The following is a 20,479-nucleotide window of genomic DNA, read 5'->3' as shown; positions in this document are numbered from 1 at the left end:
TGATTAATGTGATTTGAAGAGAAGTAATAAAACTAGCTCTAACATGGAAAGTAAGCGTTTCCAGACACATGTCCACATAACATATTTTCTTTCTTTGTGTGTGAAGAATGCTTCCTGAAAGTTCGGCCGTACCTTCTTGTAACACCCTGTAGTTGCAGAGGGTAGGGGTCCGCATTGCCAGGAACCAGGTTTCCTGGAGGGCAATGCAGAAATCAGGTGTACAACTTAACAGTTGCTGTAGCTCAAGTAGGTGGTGGATAAAACTGCCGCAATTCCACTGGAGGATAATGTCATCGTGAGACTGGGAAGGCATGGAACATTCAATGAGGCAGTTTATGCTTCAGGGTCACCTGCTGCCACCGACTTATTGCCTGAGCATTCTATACCCATTGTGCCACAGCGTTCGGCAAGATGTAGGTCCTCAGAGGACACCAGAATCTCCACCTCATCTGCAGACACAGAGTTTGTAGGTTATGGTGGTGTAGGTGCCACCACAATTCCTTTGGTCTTGAGGATCTTCTTTTTGGATTCCTCTCACTGATCCTTGGGTTTCCCTGGCTGGGAGGACCTCACCGACTCAGGGCCTGGGACTGAGGATGAGCGTGAAGCCCTATGACCAGCTGCTTTTGGGCTCTTCAGGCACTAGCAGAAACCTGGGAAGGGAGTGACCCAAGGGGCCCCTTCCTAGCATGAGGAGCCGAAGAAGACTTGCACTTCTCTGGTGCAGAAATGGGGACTGATATCCTGGAGGGTTTGGGGAGGGGGTGGGAGGGGGGTTTTGCTCCCGAAGTAGGTGGTGCAGGAGCAACAGGGAGGGAAGTGCGCACCACAATCAAGGTGGCAGGTGTAGTCGTCCGAGTCTGAGAGGTGACTGGGGTTGGCGGAGCTGATGGGGCTAGAACTGTTGTATCGGCGGCGTAAGACAATGTCATACATACAGGATGTAGCCATTCGAAATTCCTCTTAGCCTCAGTGTAGGTCAGTCGGTCCAGGGTCTTGTACTCCTCCACGATTTTCCTTTCCTTCTGGAGAATCCTGCAGTCAGGTGAGCAAGGCAAATGGATCTCTCCACAGTTGACACAAATGGGAGGCGGGGCAAGGAGTATTGGGACGTGAAGGACGTCCACAATCCCGACAGGTGACACTGGAAGTACAGTGGGAAGACATTTGGCTGAACTTCCAGCATTTAAAGTACCGCATTGGGGGAGGGATTCAGGGCTTTACATCACAGCGGTAGTCCATCACTTTGACCTTCTCATGTAATGTATCACCCCCGATGGCCAAGATGGAGGCACTGGTGGCAACCTGATTATCCCTCAGACCCCAGTGGATGCACCAGACAAAATGGACACCTTGCCGCTCTAAATTGGCATGCAGCTCATCATCAGACTGCAAAAGAAGGTCCCTGTGAAATACAATACCTTGGACCATATTTAAGCTCTTATGGGCGTGAAGGTTACGGAAACATGCCCGAGCTTGTCACAAGCGAGTAACACCCGTGACTGGGCAGAGGATGCTGTTTTGATCAATACTGACCCAGAGCGCATTTTGGACAAGCCCTCCACCTCCCCAAACTTATCCTCTAAATGTTCAACAAGAAACCGACGATTCATCATCATGAAAGATTCCCATCAGCTCTTGAACATATAAGGTACCGGGGCAAATAAGAGCCACTGCCATCCTTAGTCTCACGTTCCTTCCATGGTGTGGCCACGGAAGGGAATGATTTGGGGTCATACTTCAGTATGTTGAATTGAGCCCGTGAACACTTAGAGACTGCTGGTGTTTGATCACCAGCAAGTGATGATGTGGTACACTTTATTGCACGTCATCCGCCCTGATGCCACCCACTCCGATGAGGGCACTCCCCATGGGTGCCACCCAGCCACAGCAAAGGCCACCTGGCAGGATGGCCATTGCCAGGAGTCCCGATGCCCCAGGTTGATGAGCATCTACTCCTTGGCATACGTGGGGAGTTAACAGCGCAGGCATCAGCAGACCGATCCCTGTGTGGTCCGGGGGCTACAACCAACAGGGTAAATGGTGGCCCCACTGCAACAGACTGGCTACCATGCTGGATATCAGGTGCAACCAAGCAAACGAGTCTATTATCATTGTGAGTGTAGAAACCGATACTGCACAGTTGATGGAAAAATATGCACCCAGGAGGGTGACCTCGCCCAACTGTTGGAGAATGAGTAGAAGTGCAGATCCATGCCGACGAAGGATGTGATATGTCTCAGCACATTATGGACACTATGCACCATGTAAGGCGACTTTCCCCAATTGGCTTGCTCTTCAGGAAAATTTTGAAAAATGGAGGTCAAACCCTACTGGGGACCATCACATACAGGCCGAAATGTGTGAGACTCCTTTTAATCACCTCTTACGACAAGCAGGAACACCTCAGGCCTATTCTAACCTCCAGACTCACAGGGGGAACCTATTCATGGACCATCTAGAGGCAACCTTCCTAAAAACCCCTCACCTGATTCAGATTCATTGATGACATCTTTGCTATCTGGATCAAAGGTGAGGACACCCTATCCACACTCCTCCAGAATCTCAACTTCTCCGCCATTTGCTTTAACTGGTCCTACTCAACCCAGCAAGCCACCTTCCTAGATGTTGACCTCCACCTCACAGATGGCTACATCAGTACTTCCGTCCACATCAAACCTACTAACCACCAGCAATAAATACCTCCACTTCGACAGCTGCTACCCGTTCCATACCAAGAAGGCCCTTTCGTGCAGCCTAGACACCTGTGATCATCGCATCTGCAGTGACAAGCAGTCCCTTTCAAAATATACCAGGGGTCTCACTGAAGTCTTCACTGACCATAATTATCTTCCCAGCTTTGTACAAAAACAAATCTCCCATGCCTTATCTTTTCAGTCTCCCACCACCTCCCAAAGTCCCACCGTCCGGCCATAGAGGAGCATTCCCTTCATATCTCAGTACCACCCAGGACTGGAGCAATTGAATTACATCCTCCATCAAGGTTTCGATTACCTTTCGTCATGTCCAGAAATGAGAAATGTCCTGCCCACTATCCTTCCCACCCCTCTCACAGTGATATTCTGCCATCCACCGCACCTACACAATATACTCGTCCATCCTTAACACAACCCCTGCTCCCAGTTCCTTACCTCATGGCTCATACCCCTGTAATAGACCTAGATGCAAGACCTGTCCCATACATCCTCCCATCTTCACCTACTCCAGTCTGGTCACCAACATCATCTATCCCATCAAAGGCAGGGCTACCTGTGAAACCAGTCATGTGGTCTACAAGCTAAGCTGCAGCCACTGTGCTGCATTCTATGTGGGGATGACAACCAACAAGCTGTCTCTCCACATGAATGGCCACTGACAAACTGTGTCCAAGAAATAAGTGGACCATCCTGTTGCTGAGCACGCTGACCCACACAACATCCTTAATTTTAATGACTGCTTCAAGCTTGTCCATATGGATCCTTCCCATCATCAGCTTTTCTGAATTGAGCAGGTGGAAAATTTTCCTGCAATACATCCTACATTCCCGTAACTCTCCTGGTCTCAACCCCTTCGTTAGTCACTGTCCTCACCCATCCAGCCCCTTCCCCATTCCCATTCCAGCACTACATAGCAGTCATTCCACCACCACACCCAGTCTCTTTATTTCTCTCCTTTTCTGCTACTTCCCCCCACCCACCTCTCCCCTGCCTACACGTCTAACCTGCAGTACTTCCCTGTCCGCCACCCCCACTATATTATACCTTCCCTCCCCCCCTTCCTCCTTACCTCTACCTAGTCGCCACTCCAATCATGCCATGGTGCTGCTGCTCGCAGTGTGCTTTCAGTTGCCTGAGACTGCATATGGTGAGCAGGAAATTTTCTTCTCATACTATTATTACTACATTTAGATTATATACAATATAAAAAGCTCTTTGTAGTAAATGTTGATATATAAATAACTTATAATGTGTAACAAGTGTCAAAAATGGAGAGTATATATTTTGAAATTATTTAGACAAATATGAATATCTAAGCCCATGGCAGACAAAGGTAGAAAAATCTCTTTCGCATAGTCATTTCTTTGTACTATGATGAACTTTTTCACTTTATTCATAGTGATGAATACTCCCTTTCAATTCATTTAAGGAAAATGATTTCAATGACTTACATGTAGCTTCTTTGCTTGTGACCGTACTTGTAACAATTCACGAATTGAATCAATGAAACCCTGGTAATGGTAGTTACACATTCGTTCTATGTCTTTGTCATGATTCTTGATGCGAGCATCAAGGCGCTCCATAAATTTCTGATGTTCATCTCCATCATAAATTGCCCTGAAACATAATTGCAACCATTAATAAACTGTCTGGCTTATAGGTATGCTCTGATTCACAGAAGGTAGATTTTCATCCCTTTCCAGTATTTTGGAGGAACACAACTTCAGTAGTACAAATTATCTTTTAATATCTGGTGCACAGAGATTAATTGGATGATAATGGATTTGACTCAGTATAACTTAAAACAATGTAGTGAGAAAACATTCAGTACTGTAACATAACTTGAGGAATACAGTCTCAGTTTTTTTTTCAAAATGCACATTCTACATGAGACACAAAAGGAGAGAGAATTGTCAAATGTGCATCCAAAGTTCTTCTCAACATGAAAAATAAAATAACATGTTAATAATTGAAAACTGTCTACAGCTTCTTACCAAACAAGATGATTCTCTATATTTCCATCTACATCAGACAAATGTAAAGTACAAAATTATAAGCTGAGGAAAGGAACATATAAAATACACTAATATTTACAGGAAGAAGAAAGATATAAACTGAGCTCCATATGAACAACATAAAGCTGACTAACACTCATAATAAAAAAGTGGGTTTACAAAGACGGGACTTCAGTTTAGCCCTGTGTAATAAAATTACCAGCATCTACGCAAAACCCAACCATAAAATAGTCCATACGGCAACAGTTGCAGAGTATTCACACAGAAATTATTATCTACTACAATGCACAGACAAAAATTGTCTAGAACAACAACATAAATGACAGAAAATATTGTTACTCAGTACTGTGAAGTGCTTTGAATGCTAAGAGGAAGAAGTAGAATTTCTTTACACAGATTTCAAAAAACTTTTTTCTTACAGTTAGATTATTTATAATGTTGTCCTACAGAGAAAACATTCTTAAGTCTGTTATTGCCAGTGACCATCTAATACTGAGTTCAGTGAGATAATTTTTCAGATGTGGGTACAATTTTTTACTTATCAAGTTCCCACCTAGGTCTGATTGTATTTCCTGTCATGCAAATCTATCAACACATACATCACTGTTTTACTTTTTTCAACAATGTGTTTAATGTGTTTTGCCAAAAATATTCTTAACTTCAGTTTTAATGATCTGTGAATTATTTTTGTTGTTCTTTCAGGACATCAAAGTCAACAGCTTATAGCTATTAAAAAGAGCTGCAGAACTCATTACTGATGGTGTATTACAACTCATTTACAATATGGGATCATAAAAATCAATTCTGGAAAGAATGAAGAAGGATCATATTTGTTCACTAAGACATACACGAAACAACTGTCTCTAGTGTGAAACATGTCTATTGACAATACTACCCCTTTAGCCTGCTGAAGGTAAATACTTGTCAGCAATTCTATCTCAGAATATATTAGTTTCATTCAATGAATTTTCCCATGATATGATTAACTGTCTTACTGTTAACTACTACTAAAATACACAAATAAATATAAATACATATATAATAATGTTCTCTGTCTCTGAGACTGTAAGGTAAGCATGAACAAAATTTTAAAAAATGATGCAAACAGTATGAATGCTCAATCTGGCATCATTTTTTCAACAACTGCAAACAAAAACCTACCACAACAGATTTTTATTTTTTTTTTTTTTCCCCCTAGTCACAGCTAATGATCGAAACCACATCAAAGGAAACCACATGTCCTTCAGATTTTGACCAAAAAAAAAAAGTGTGTGTTAACATTCCCTCATTCAGCATTTTCAAACTGTCTTTGAGTTCATCTGCACAAAGACTGAATATTATTTTATTATCTCTCTTTATGTCTTGTAATTGATATATTAAAGATTATGATTGCCATCTATATGATGTACATGTTCCAAGAAAGTGACTGACATTAGACTGCACCCAAATAAGGCATCTTCATTTTTTGCATATTCTGTGATGACAGAACTTTGGTTTGACCTGATTATCAGAACTTCAGGGCTGATAATTTTTTGAACCTTGGTTGAAGCAGAGAAAAGTAAATCAAAAGAGTCAATACACTATTCATTTAGCATTGAAAAATAATGAAGGAAGGAGAAGAAAACCTGAAGAGTCTGCTATGATGAGGTATGACCTACTAGCAGTTCAATGAACTGTGTTATTGGTGTAAAAAAAATCTATGACAAAGTGGAGATCTCAATTGATAAAATGTTCAAGTAAACCCACTACATTATTTTGAATACCTCTTATTGAAGATCTGTGAGATAGTGAAGATTTTCAGCAAATTGTCACCATAACTACTCACAGTTGTCTCAAGCTCAATCCAGATGAGATTTTGGGATTGAAACCTGAGAGCAAGAAGGTATTTTCCACCGCAAACATGTTGCAAAGGAAACTCATGCATATTTATCAACTATCTTATGAAGATTAAGTATGGAGAGGGGGGACACAGATTCACACTGAGCCTCACCGTAGGATAAATTTCATAAGACCTATTTTCACGTCCACAACTGCCAAGCTTGACTACAAGGATCCACATCATCCACCCTCTTCTTTAGACTTTATTATTAAAACAACAAAATATTTCCTAAATGAATTTCATGAAAATCTAATAAACACTAGGTCTTCATGACACATTAGAACATTGTGATTAGATAATATGTGCATTAAGCACCAAAATTATTTGGTCAGCTCCAAAGAAATTGTTCTTAGTAATCAGTTTCTGTGCCAGAACATTGCCCCCAATGTCATCTTCTTTCAAAAAGTGCTACACATTACTTCATTGATATCAATGTAAAAGATGTTTAACTTACAGTACTTCCACACCAAAAGGAAATTTTTCAAAATTTTCTTCAAAGCTGTTCCGAATGAAGGTCACATTTGGTTCATCATCAAAATATGTGTTACTTGACATGCTAGATGTATTCTATTAAGACACAAGCAGTAAGATACAAGCTGTTTGTTTTTCACACAAATTAAAAACTGTAAAGCTAAGATTTATGACAAAACATTTCATTTTGTTCAATCTTCTCTTCACTGTGCACAAACAAGCAGGCACTGTACTGTGACACTGAGTTTACGATAAGGTTGTATCACTTCCTTCCTGTACAGTGGAAATGCTTCCCTTTATCTCTGACTGCATCCACACAAATATCAGCTGCAACCAGTCAACACACAATTTATGTGAAGTGATTTTATGTTTGCCAGAGACTGTTCGAATGACAGAAAACTTGAAATGTCTCTCCTACTAGTAATGTAGCCATCTAATTGGCTTCCTGCCCCACAGTCTTATAAGAGGAGCTGGAAGATCTAAAATCAGGATCTTTAACTATGGTGAGTTCACATCAAGATCCTTCATGACTGTTAATTTATTTACTACCTCTGCTACAGCTTTCTTTGCTTCTATGACAAGCAATGTTTAATCAAGAAAATCAGTTTATCAGTATGAATGCCTCAATCATGTGAGATAATGACATGAAAGACGTAGTCTCATGCCTAATTAATTATCAGTTGATTCTATGTCTGAGCAACGGTTTGGAAATAGGTAGAAGGCTATAACAGAAGAGATTAACAGATGTTAAGGCCAGGATGTGACAAGAACTACATACATTCTGCAGAGTAATTTGAGATGGCAATGATTATGGTTGACTGTATTTACAAGTAAATTTAATAGATTATTAATAGTGTGAATAGCAATAAAACATAACTGATAACACCAGCAGCACACAAGTCTAAAATTAATACCACACTTATGTGTAATGTCCTGATGGAAACTGAGGGCAGTGGAATAAGAAAACAGTGTACCAATAGTATGATCTGATTGAGTAAATAAGTACTGTACGTCAGCAAGTGTTGCAGAGAATGTTTTGCGCAGGATACTGCATTCAAGACATAAGTTATATTTTATTATCCCTGTTCCTCTTCATGAGTAGCTTCCTCACTGTCGTGCCAACACAGAAAGGTGGATGTCTCCCAGAAACTAGGTGAATTAGATTAAGATACATGAGTCATGTCATAGCTACTACTCGTTCTGATGGGCTCGATCAAAAACAGGCCTAAAGTAAATGGGAGCAGGAGCTTGCATCTCCATCTTAATATTGGACTCTGAATTGATTGACCATTCCCATCAGAGCTTTCACAATTCATAACACATTTCACTTTCTAGTTGCATTCTCTTTTACACATCTATGTCTCTCTTGGAATTACCGCTATGTCAAATTTATATATGCAATAAGACATTTATCCTCGGAATATGGGACATTCCAGCTAGCTAAGTTTACTGTTCTGTAAAATAATGCACTAGCCTCAATGAAACCCCACTGTGAGTACTGTCTGGGGCACATGATGAGTTAGCTGATGTTCACAAGCACCTGGAAATTGGTCTGGCAACTGTCACGTGATCGGAATCTGCTGTGAATGTGTATGTTGGGAAAAGGGGAGGGGGTTAGAGGTACCAAGTGACATGTATCAAACACATCAAGGGTACATCAGATACCGTTCTCTCCTGTGAATCCAGTATCCTCTACAGGAATGAAGGATCTCTCACTATTTGTTTGCTCCAGTGTGAGTTGTGTGTCAGTGGTAGGTCTAAGGGCCCTGTCAGGAGAGACTGGAACCAGGAAGACCACATAGTATGACACCATGCCCCCTAAGCAACAAGTGAGAGATGGTGTATTCCACTGGATTAGATTACATTTATTTTTCATTCTGGTTGATCCATAGTGAGGACATCATCTGGGATGTGGTAGATGCCAAAAAGAAGAATACACAATAAATATTTACAAAATAAGAACAGATTTGCTAATATACTTTCAACACGTGTCAAATGAAATTGCCCTTGTGGATGTGGAATCAGTCAATGTTCAGTACACTTAGATGCGTATGATAATTCTTAGGCTATTGTAGCCAAGCATCATCAATTATAAAACTAAATAAATAAAACAAAAAACATTTTACTGCACTTATTTACAATAATCATGTTAGTGCACAAAATTTGTACAGAAGCCAGATTGTACGCAATATTCACATTATGTGATATTACCAATAACACATATACATCTGTCAGTTTTACGAACGAATTCATCAATGGAGTAGGAGGAACCAATAAATCCTTTAGATTCTTCTCAAACTGAACTTTATTATTGGTTAAACTTTTTATGGCAGCTGGCATATTATTGAAAATGTGTATTGCTGAACAGTGGACATCTTTCTGAACCAAAGTATGCAACTATAAATCTCTCTGAAAGTTATTCTTATTTCTATTGAAGTTGAGCCAGTGAGACAGACTTTAACTGTCAGAAAACATGCTATGTCCCGTGTATAGGGAAAGCATATACAAAAGTGTAGAGAGCTATTAATCACTGACAGTTCAAACGTACAGCAAATAATGGCACCACTTAGGGAATTAGCAGAAGGGCTGGGAAGGATTACCTCGTGCAATCAGCGTGTGTGCCTGGAGGTCTAATTCAATATGCCGAAGAGGCTGTTCTCGTAGCCATCGAGTTATAAGTACCAACCAAATGGTGACTGTGGCAGATATTGAAACAAATGACACCTGTTGACTCTGAGATAACACTTGGATCATTCTAGTGACTGACAGAAAAAGTTGAGAAGACAAGCATTGCTTGCAAAGTTTCAGTGAAGTTCACAATAGCAGTGTCCTCCCTTCATTTGACTGTGGCCCTTGGTTCTAAGTTGAGTGGAAGGTTTGAACTACAGGCTTTGAAGGTTCTGTGCCAGCTAGACTGCAACTTCCGGGCCTTGCACCTAACTGATGATAACTGTAGGGTCACCTTAAAGGCGTTAGGTGTGCAATACCTGTCAGAGGCTGCTATCAACCTAACTGACTGTGAGTGGGGTTCACATTAGGTTTTGTTTTAGATTCATTTCCAGCCCAGAAAACGAGAGATGTACAAGAGTCCAAAATATAAATGATGCCTCCAACAATGAGCCTATCAAAATCCTAGTGATCAATTGCTGAAGCATTCACAGGGGTGCCAGAGTTTGAAGTGCTCCTAAAAACAGCCGAACTCACATAATGTTAGGGACACAAAGCTGTTTAAAAGCCAAAAGTGATAGTAGTGAGCTTCTTCAGGCAAATCTAAGTGAACATCAAAAAGATAGTTCAGTGCAGAATTGAGATGGAACATTTGTTACAGTAGGCACGGAACTCAAATTCACCAAGGCAGTCCTCACAGCTTCACTTCTGCCAGTACCTCGTCTCCCACTTTCCAAACTTTACAGAAGCTCTCCTGCGAACCTTGCAGAACTAGCACTCCTGAAAGAAAGGGTACTGCAGAGAAATGGCTTAGCCACAGCCTGAGGGATGTTTCCAGAATGAGATTTTCACTCTGCAGTGGAGTATGCACTGGTACGAAACTTCCTGGCAGATTAAAACTGTGTGCCGGACCGAGACTCAAACTCGGGACCTTTTTCTAATATACGGGAATAATTACAGATGGGCATGACAAGACATCCTGCAATACAATGCTATTGCTTTTCCTGAAAATTATCTACAACAGATCTTCGGTGATGTCCATGCTGAAACTGGCATGAAGCAACTACTGTTATGAAAATACAAAGAGAAACTATGACAAGCACAAAGTTTTATATTTTCAGTAAACTAAATCATATCTCAATGGGGCACTTGAAAAATGTAGTGGGATGGAGCATGTACAGGAGCTTTGGCTGGTCTTAACAACAGTTGACCAAGCAGGCTTGCTGGATACATATGGACCCTAGTATAACAGTTCATGATGGACAGAACCCTCAAAGCATACAGTCTCTGTAAAGAAACTTATAAAGAAGCAGTGACTACAACACAATAGATGTAAACCACAGAGTATGATTATAATAGAAAATGCTAAATGAAATGGTTTTGCCTGTCAAGAGGGCTATGCATAATGCCTTCACAGCAGAATCTTAACAAAACACTTCTCACATAACCCAAAGAAATTATGGTCGTCGGTAATGGTAGCCAGCAGCACCAAAATTAATGCCCTAACACACAAGTACTGACACTGAGGATAGCAGAGTAAAATCAGAAATTCTGACCTCAGTTTTTGAATGTTCCTATACAAAGGACAATTCAGGAGAAATGTCATAGTTTGACTCTTGCACCACTGCAAAAAGAATGGCAAGACATTACTGTGAGTGCCATTAAGAAAGAGCTAAAGTTACTGAAATTACTGAACAATGCTTCAGGGCTCAATGGAGTCCTATCAGATTCTATACAGAACTTGGAACCGACTTCATCTGTCTTTTAATGGTAATAGACTAAAGATTCCTGGAACTGTGGGAGAAAGTACAAGTCACACCATTTACAAGAAGGGTAGCAGAAGTGATCCACAAAATTGCCATCCTATACCTCTGACAGTCATCTGTTGCCCAGTCTTAGAATATATTATGAAGTCACATGTTATGATGTATCTCACATAGAATGACCTCCTCCATGTCACTCAACAAGGATTCTGAGAACATTGGTAACGCGAAACCCAACTCGCATGACATCCGGAAACCCACAGATCAAGGCTATCTGGCAGATGCATTATTTCTTGACTTTGGAAAAGTATTTGACTCAGTACTACACATATGGTTATTGTTGTTGTTGTGGTCTTCAGTCCTGAGACTGGTTTGATGCAGCTCTCCATGCTACTCTATCCTGTGCAAGCTGCTTCATCTCCTGGTACCTACTGCAACCTACATCCTTCTGAATCTGCTTAGTGTATTCATCTCTTGGTCTCCCTCTACGATTTTTACCCTCCACGCTGCCCTCCAGTACTAAATTGTTGATCCCTTGATGCCTCAGAACATGTCCTACCAACCGATCCCTTCTTCTAGTCAAGTTGTGCCACAAACTCCTCTCCTCCCCAATTCTATTCAATACCTCCTCATTAGTTATGTGATCTACCCATCTTATCTTCAGCATTCTTCTGAAGCACCACGTTTCAAAAGCTTCTATTCTCTTCTTGTCTAAACTATTTATCATCCATGTTTCACTTCCATACATGGCTACACCCCATACAAATATTTTCAGAAACGACTTCCTGACACTTAAATCTGTACTCAACGTTAACAAATTTCTCTTCTTCAGAAACGCTTTCCTTGCCATTGCCAGTCTACATTTTATATCCTCTCTACTTCAACCATCATCAGTTATTTTGCCCCCCAAATAGCAAAACTCCTTTACTACTTTAAGTGTCTCATTTCCTAGTCTAATTCCCTCAGCATCACCCGACTTAATTTGAGTACATTCCATTATCCTTGTTTTGCTTTTGTTGATGTTCATCTTATACTCTCCTTTCAAGACTCTGTCCATTCCATTCAACTGCTCTTCCAAGTCCTTTGCTGTCTCTGACAGAATTACAATGTCATCAGCAAACCTCAAAGTTTTTATTTCTTCTCCGTGGATTTTAATACCTACTCCGAGCTTTTCTTTTGTTTCCTTTACTGGTTGCTCAATATACAGATTGAATAGCATCGGGGAGAGACTACAACCCTGTCTCACTCCCTTCCCAACCACTGATTCCCTTTCATGTCCCTCAACTCTTATAACTGCCATCTGCTTTCTGTACTAATTGTAAATAGCCTTTCGCTCCCTGTATCTTACCCCTGCCACCTTCAGAATTTGAAAGAGAGTATTCCAGCCAACATTGTCAAAAGCTTCCTCTAAGTCTACAACTGCTAGAAACGTAGGTTTGCCTTTCTTTAATCTTTCTTCTAAGATAACTCGTAGGGTCAGCATTGCCTCACGTGTTCCAACATTTCTACACAATCCAAACTGATCTTCCCCAAGGTCGGCTTCTACCAGTTTTTCCATTTGTCTGCAAAGAATTCGCATTAGTATTTTGCAGCTGTGACTTATTAAACTGATAGTTCGGTAAACTTCATATCTGTCAACACCTGCTTTCTTTGGGATTGGAATTATTATATTCTTCTTGAAGTCTGAGGGAATTCCCCCATCTCATACATGTTGCTCACCAGATGGTAGAGTTTTGTCATGACTGGCTCTCCCAAGGCTGTCAGTAGTTCTAATGGAATGCTGTCTACTCCCGGGGCCTTGATTCGACTTAGGTCTTTCAGTGCTCTGTCAAACTCTTCACGCAGTATCGTATCTCCCATTTCATCTTCATCTACCTCCTCCTCCATTTCCATAATATTGTCCTCAAGAACATCACCCCTGTATAGATCCTCTATATACTCCTTCCACCTTTCTGCTTTCCCTTCTTTGCTTAGAACTGGGTTTCCATCTGAGCTCTTGATATTCATGCAAGTGGTTCTCTTTTCTCCAAAGTTCTCTTTAATTTTTCTGTAGGCAGTATCTATCTTACCCCTCGTGAGATAAGCCTCTACACCCTTACATTTGTCCTTGAGCCATCCCTGCTTAGCCATTTTGCACTTCCTGTCGATCTCATTTTTGAGACGTCTGTATTCCTTTTTGCCTGCTTCACTTACTGCATTTTTGTACCTTCTCCTTTCATCAATTAAATTCTGAAACTCTGTACAACCTCTGGTTCTTTCAGTTTATCCAGGTCCCATCTCCTCAAATTCCCACCTTTTTGCAGTTTATTCAGTTTTAATCTACAGTTTATAACCAATAGATTGTGGTCAAGAGTCCACATCTGCCCCTGGAAATGTCTTACAATTTAAAATCTGGTTCCTAAATCTCTGTCTTACCATTATATAATCTATCTGAAACCTTCTAGTATCTCCAGGGTTCTGCCATATATACAACCTTCTTTCATGATTCTTGAACCAAGTGTTGTGCTCTGTGCAAAATTCTACCAGGTGGCATCCTCTTGCATTTCTTAGCCCCAACCCATATTCACCTACTACATTTCCTTCTCTTCCTTTTCCTACTGTCGAATTCCAGTCACCCATGACTATTAAATTTTCGTCTCCCTTCACTACCTGAATAATTTCTTTTCTCTCTTCATACATTTCATCAATTTCTCCATCATCTGCAAAGCTAGTTGGCATATAAACTTGTACTACTGTAGTAGGCGTGGGCTTTGTGTCTATCTTGGCCACAATAATGTGTTCACTATGCTGTTTGTAGTAGCTTACCGGCACTCCTATTTTTTATTCATTATTAAACCTACTCCTGCATTACCCCTATTTGATTTTGTATTTATAACCCTGTATTCACCTGACCAAAAGTTTTGTTCCTCCTGCCACCTAACTTCACTAATTCCCACTATATCTAACTTCAACCCATCCATTTCTGATTTTAAATTTTCTAACCTATCTGCCCGATTAAGGGATCTGACATTCCACGCTCCGATCCGTAGAACGCCAGTTTTCTTTCTCCTGATAATGACGTCCTCTTGAAGTTATGGTTATTAATAAGCAAAATTTGTGACTGGATTGAGGATTTCTTCATAGGGTGATGTAGCATGTTATCTTGGATGGAGAGTCATCAACTTCAGACCAAATAAGACCAACAGTGGATACTGAACATATTCAAAGAAGGGCAGAATGAATGCTCATAGGTATGTCATCAAACAGGAGAATATTGTGAAGATGCCAAAATAACTAGCCAGTGCTTGAAGATAGAGGCAAATTATTCTGTGAAAACATACTAACAAGTTTCAAGACCCTCCTTTGTGTGAGGAATCTTGGAATACACTACAATTCCCTGTGTGTTCCTCCCATAGTGATTGCAAAGCCAAGTTCAGACTAATTACAGTGCATAGAGAGGCATTTATGCAACCATTTTCCTGCATACCATATATGAATGGAATAGGAAGACATCCTAATAACAGGTACAATATGAAGTACTTTCTGCCAATCACTTCACAATGATATGCAGAGTATGGATGTAGATATGAAAGCCATAAGAGAGTCACAGATGTCCAAGAGGATACCTTTTCAGTAAGTTAATGTTACTGTAGTCACATGGTTCAATTACACAGACATTATGTATTTACTCAACACGTGGCAATAGGTTGGTTGGTTTGTGGGGGTTGAAGGGACCAGACTACAAAGGTCATCGGTCCACACTTGGAAATAGTTTTAGTGCATTTCACTTGGTTCTTTTCATCATTACTTCTGCACTTGAAATTGCTAATATTACATGTTTATGACTGCATGTTTAATATCCGTTGGTGGCTGGAGTAGCTGAATGTGTAATACCATATTTTAGATAAGGTGAAAACAGAACTAAATGATTCGGAAGTATAATCCAAGTATGATCCATTATAACACTCGTTAAAATTGGAATAATTCAATTAAAAAAAAAAAAAAAAAAAAAAAAAAAAAAAAAAAAAAAAAAAAAAAAAAAAAGCACAGCCTCATGATGAGTGGTATCAGCAGGTTCAAAGTTCCTCAGAATGACAATCTAGCAGCCTACAATAATGACACACAGAGTTCAGAGTAAAGCAAGGTATTATACACCACATAATCCCATAGGTCATTGAGAAAAAAAACAGTATGCTTACAGAACTATGGTTTCCATGCATTATCAAACAAGATAGTTTAGCTGGTAAATTATGAGAGCAAGTTGGTGCAAAACATTTTTGAGGCAGTAAACCCTGCAGCATTTTACATGTGCGTAAAGTAAGAAAAATCTTAACGTACAAACATATGCCTGCATTCAGTCTCAAGCTGGAGAGTGCTGCTGAAATACAAACAAAAACTGAGACGTTTCAATTTTAATCATATAGTTTCACCAATAGTAGACGACTGTATTAGAGAGTTCTTCTTTCTACTCTACTGTACAGTACGACATTATAGCAGGAGAGAGCAAGAAGAGTAACAGAGGTGTGGAAGAGACAGGGTACATGGGGCGGGGCGAGGGGGCAGGCAGAATCCTATACCTGTCAACAAAAATGATCATTAGGCATGGAGCACAGCCTTACACTGCACAAAAATAAGGGAGGAAACTAACGATTTAATTTTCAAAGGACTCACTGCAGCACCCACCTTAAGTGACTTAAAACAACTGTGTGAATCTGGCTTGCCTTACAGGGACTGGACTTCTCTACTAGGTCGGTGCCTTAACTGCCACGCCATTTCACTGTCCATATCAGGTACAAAACTTCTACATTATGTTTCCAGTTATCATTTGACATGAATCCACAAAAATGGCAGGATATTTTTAACAGCAAAACTGTTCTCGCCATCAGGAATTTGCTCTGAAGACACACAATGTCTCCCACTTTTCAGAATCATGAACAGCCCTAAAAATATTTATACCTAAAACATCTTTGGAATTATACCTATTTACAATAGAATACAAAGGTAGGCTTACATGTAACAACAAAAGAAGATGCAGGTTTAACTTCCAATAAATGAGGTTAGCAGACACAAGGATTAAGCTTAGATTGGGTAATGATGAGGAAAGAATTTGACAATGTCTGTTTCACTTGAAAAATCCCGGCATTTGCCTCAGAGGTTTAGAAAGACCATGGAAAATCTATATCTGGAAGGCCAGATGGGGATTTCACTTGCCATCCTAAAGAACGCAAATCAACTGTGCATCTTACTTGGTACACTGGCACTACTGCAACACTTGGTATTTAACACAAGACATTTCATGTAAGGAAGGAAGTGCAGTGTACTAGGCATAATCACCAACTGTTTCTATAAATATGCTGATGAAGTAAGTCCACCAAACATTACATTACATTCCTCTGTATGACAAATATAATACAGCAAACCTACGAAATTTTGCTACCTAGAAGGCTATAATACAATATTTTTCAACAATTTATTTACAAACTATCCTTCGAAATTCTATGAACTAACTAATTACTACACACGTATCCACTACTTACGATCAAAATATGTCATCACTACGTGGCGTTACTAACAACATATACTGACTGTCCTATGGAGTAGATCCAGTATCTCAAAAGAAGCAGAAAAATGTCATTCACTTCGTGCATTTAACACATACCCGAAATGGCAGGGTATCAATGAAGCTCATGCACTGCAAGCTGTTTCTAAATAAATTTTATCCACTGGTCCAGTGTTTCACAATTAAATTTCTTTTCCAAACATTACCTTATTACCAGTCCCACACTACTAGTATCCGTTGTTTCCAATTCATACAAGAGATGCTCGTGTTTCGGCTGCATATCGACGCTGGTGTGAGATATGCGTGCTAACGGATCCATGACATCTGAAATACCTGTAGACTGTTGATAAAGAACGAAGGTACGCGATACGTTTCTTCGCCTTCCTTGAAATACAGACGAAGTAGAGAGACGGTGTCTAACTGATTTACAGTGACGTGAAAATCAGCTCTCTAAACAATTAGCACCTTGCTTCATGACATAGCGTTTATAAACCTTATACTGTATAACCCCTACCACAGAAACACAAACACAATTTACCTAAATGTTGATCCCCAGTATTCATCAGTGCCCTCAATTTCCTGGAGAAAAAGTTCAATTCGTTGTGAACTGCTATCCTGATTATTTGTATCCATTTCTAATGACAATTCCCTACAAATGTAAACATTGTATGACAACAGGCTACGCCAGCAGAAACAACTTATCTGTCAGTGGAAGATATTCCACTAGAACGCAGACGCTACCAAAGAGTAAGAAGAAATTTTCCTATTCAAACCTCGTGACAAAGATTTTCAGAGATAAGTAGTTTTTCGGTTAACTTTATTTACCTATAAATTTTATTACTCATGCCAGTTTGCTACTGCTGTATTTGTAACATAAAAGACCTATAATCACCACAATGTAAACCAACTATTTAATCAAATCTATGTCTCAGAGCAAAGTAAACAACTCCATGCACCTAAACTTCGCCTCAAGATGCTGTACATCTCCCTACTTGTAATGGAAACAGAATTTTATTTCCGCATTTAAATACCTGGTCTCTAAAATATAAGGCAGATGATCTTCACATTCTGCTAAAATATAACATACGTTTCATATGAATATAAGGAGAAGATATACTTACATATTAGTTTCCAACACATATTTGGTGCCCTTTTGCATCTGTATTTAATATATTATTGTTATCACTTAGTAAATCTCTTTTAACTAATTTCCAAACTACTATGGATACTAAGTGTGTGAGCTGCAGTAGGAAAGTTAGTTCAGGGGTTTTGTGCAGCTGTTGTGACAGGTGGTATCATTGGGGAAATTGTAGCAGCGTGGGAATTGGGGAAGCAAACGAGACTCTTCCATTCTCTTGCAGGGTTTTCTCAAGAGATAGGATTATAGTTGAACAGGAGGAGAAAATTAGAACCCTTCAGGCTGTTTTGGACAGAGCGAGGGAGGAACTGAAGAGGTTAAGGGGGGGGAGGAGGGCAAACAGCGGTGGGAAGTGGTAGCTGGGAACAGGGCCACAGAAAGAGGACAGTGTCTGACAGTTTCCCAATTGGCACAACCAATAGATTTGCCTTGCTACCACAGTTAAGTAAGGAAGAGGCTCCAGTAGAAGTAGGTGTAGTTTAAGATGCAACAGAATTTCACTAGGAAACTAACTGTTTCAAAAAAAGTAGAAAGTAAGAGGAAAGTTCTGTTGCTAGGTAGCAGCCATGGAAGAGGTATGGGCCAGATTTTGCAAGAAAAATTAGGTGACAGGTACCAGGTCACAAACTTTTTCAAGCCAAGTGCAAGTCTTAGCCAGGTGGTAGAGGATATAGGTTCCTTGTGCAAGGGATTCACAAAGCAGGATCATGTGATGGTAGTTGGTGGAGTGGGAAACAGTATTGATAGGGATCATGGCTACAGCACTGAGTGTGACATGGTGAAAATAGCCTCAGCAACGACCCATACCAATGTTGGGCTGGTGCCTGCTTTCGTGTGGCATGATCAGCCCCAGTTGAACCGCTCTGTCAGGAGGGTAAATATGGAGTTAGATCAGTTGCGTAGGGCAGCCACTCTGTCAGACATTGGATTGGTTCCTGTCGAGGCTATTGATAAGGGGGATTTCACATGGCATGGCCTACAGGGAAGGGTAAACTGGCAGGGTTGTTGGCGAAATCTATAAGGGGGGACACTGGTACTCATGGATGTACCTCTTTTTTAGGTTAATATCAGTGTCCAATGAGAAGTTCAGGCAGGCAGGTGCTAAAGAGGTCCAAAACTCAGAAAATTCTCCCAACAGGAAAGTAAATAATAATGTTACCATATTTAACAAAAATATTGGTGGATTAAAGAAAAAAGTGGATTCTCAGAAAAGGAAAGTAAAAAATAATGTTACCATTTTTCACCAAAATATTCCGGGATTGAAGAATATAGTGGATGAGCTCCTGGTTTGTTTAGATGACATTGAATCTAACAATGTAATAGATATACTATGCCTGTCTGAGCATCACATTGTGTCTGATATGGAAAAGGTAAATATCAGCGGTTATAAACTAGCTACATGTATGAGTAGAGAGAATAAGGTGGGAGGAGGAGTTGCCACATATGTCAAAAGTTATCACTGTATAGAAAGCTTAGATACAAAAAAGTTGTGTCTAGAGCCACATATAAAAGCATGTGCCTGTCAACTTAAACTGACGGAGGGCTCTTTTATAATTGTAACAGTGTATAGGTCCGCTTCAGGAAACTTTCATTTATTCCTGGAAAACTTGGATGCCTTGTTGTGCTATCTGTCAGATAGGGGAAAGCAAATTATTATTTGTGGGGACTTTAATGTTGGTTCATTGAAAGAGTGTAATAGGAAGAATGACCTGGAAGTCTTGCTCGGTTCTTTCAATTTGACATCTGTCATTAATTTTCCTACTCGGGTAGTAAAGGACAGCAGCACATTGACAGATAACACTTTTATAGACCAAGATAGGTTTAAAAGCACAAATTCTTGTCCTGTTGAGAATGAGCTTTCTGATCATGATGCTAAGCTAGTTACAGTATATGACATAGCTCCATTCAGTAATTCAATATTACCCTCCAAAGTTGTGCGTTCAATTAATGACTCAACAATTAGAAACGTCAGAGAAAATCTTCAGCAGTTAGACTGGGATGAGGTGTACAAGGAACCTGACGCTAATTTAAAATATAACTTATTTCATGATACACTTGTAAGAGAATTTGAAAGCTGTTTCCCGAAGAAAGTAATCAAATCTAATTGTAAGAAACTATGCAAAAAACCTTGGCTTACTAAAGGAATAAAATCATCTTGTAACCACAAAAGGGAACTGTATCTAACAACAAGAAAGAGTAATGACCAAGAAACAGCCAAATATTATAAAAACTACTGTGCTACATTAAGAAAGGTTATTAAAAAGTCCAGAAGCACGTGCATCATGTCTGA

At 40.0% G+C, this 20,479-nt stretch overlaps 1 protein-coding gene across 3 annotated transcripts in view; it reads right to left on the bottom strand.

The window, feature by feature from the left end:
- Positions 1-17,767, bottom strand: part of LOC124550174 (exocyst complex component 6B) — a 174,152-nt gene extending 156,385 nt beyond the window's left edge. The window contains exons 1-2 of one of the 3 annotated variants that reach the window (XM_047125294.1): positions 17,590-17,767; positions 4,169-4,334 (exon numbers count right to left, since the gene is read on the bottom strand). In XM_047125294.1, coding sequence (XP_046981250.1) covers positions 4,169-4,334; positions 17,590-17,684 — 261 coding nt within the window. In that variant the 5' untranslated portion in view covers positions 17,685-17,767. Of the gene's footprint in view, positions 1-4,168; positions 4,335-7,065; positions 7,283-17,257; positions 17,504-17,589 lie in introns of those variants that run through there. The other 2 variants (XM_047125292.1, XM_047125293.1) reach the window with 2 other exon arrangements.
- Between the last annotated feature and the right edge of the window lie 2,712 nt (positions 17,768-20,479).

This window comes from Schistocerca americana, chromosome 1 (assembly GCF_021461395.2).
Source record: "Schistocerca americana isolate TAMUIC-IGC-003095 chromosome 1, iqSchAmer2.1, whole genome shotgun sequence".
NCBI classification, from domain to species: domain Eukaryota; kingdom Metazoa; phylum Arthropoda; class Insecta; order Orthoptera; family Acrididae; genus Schistocerca; species Schistocerca americana.
This window is presented reverse-complemented; position numbering and strand designations above follow the sequence as displayed.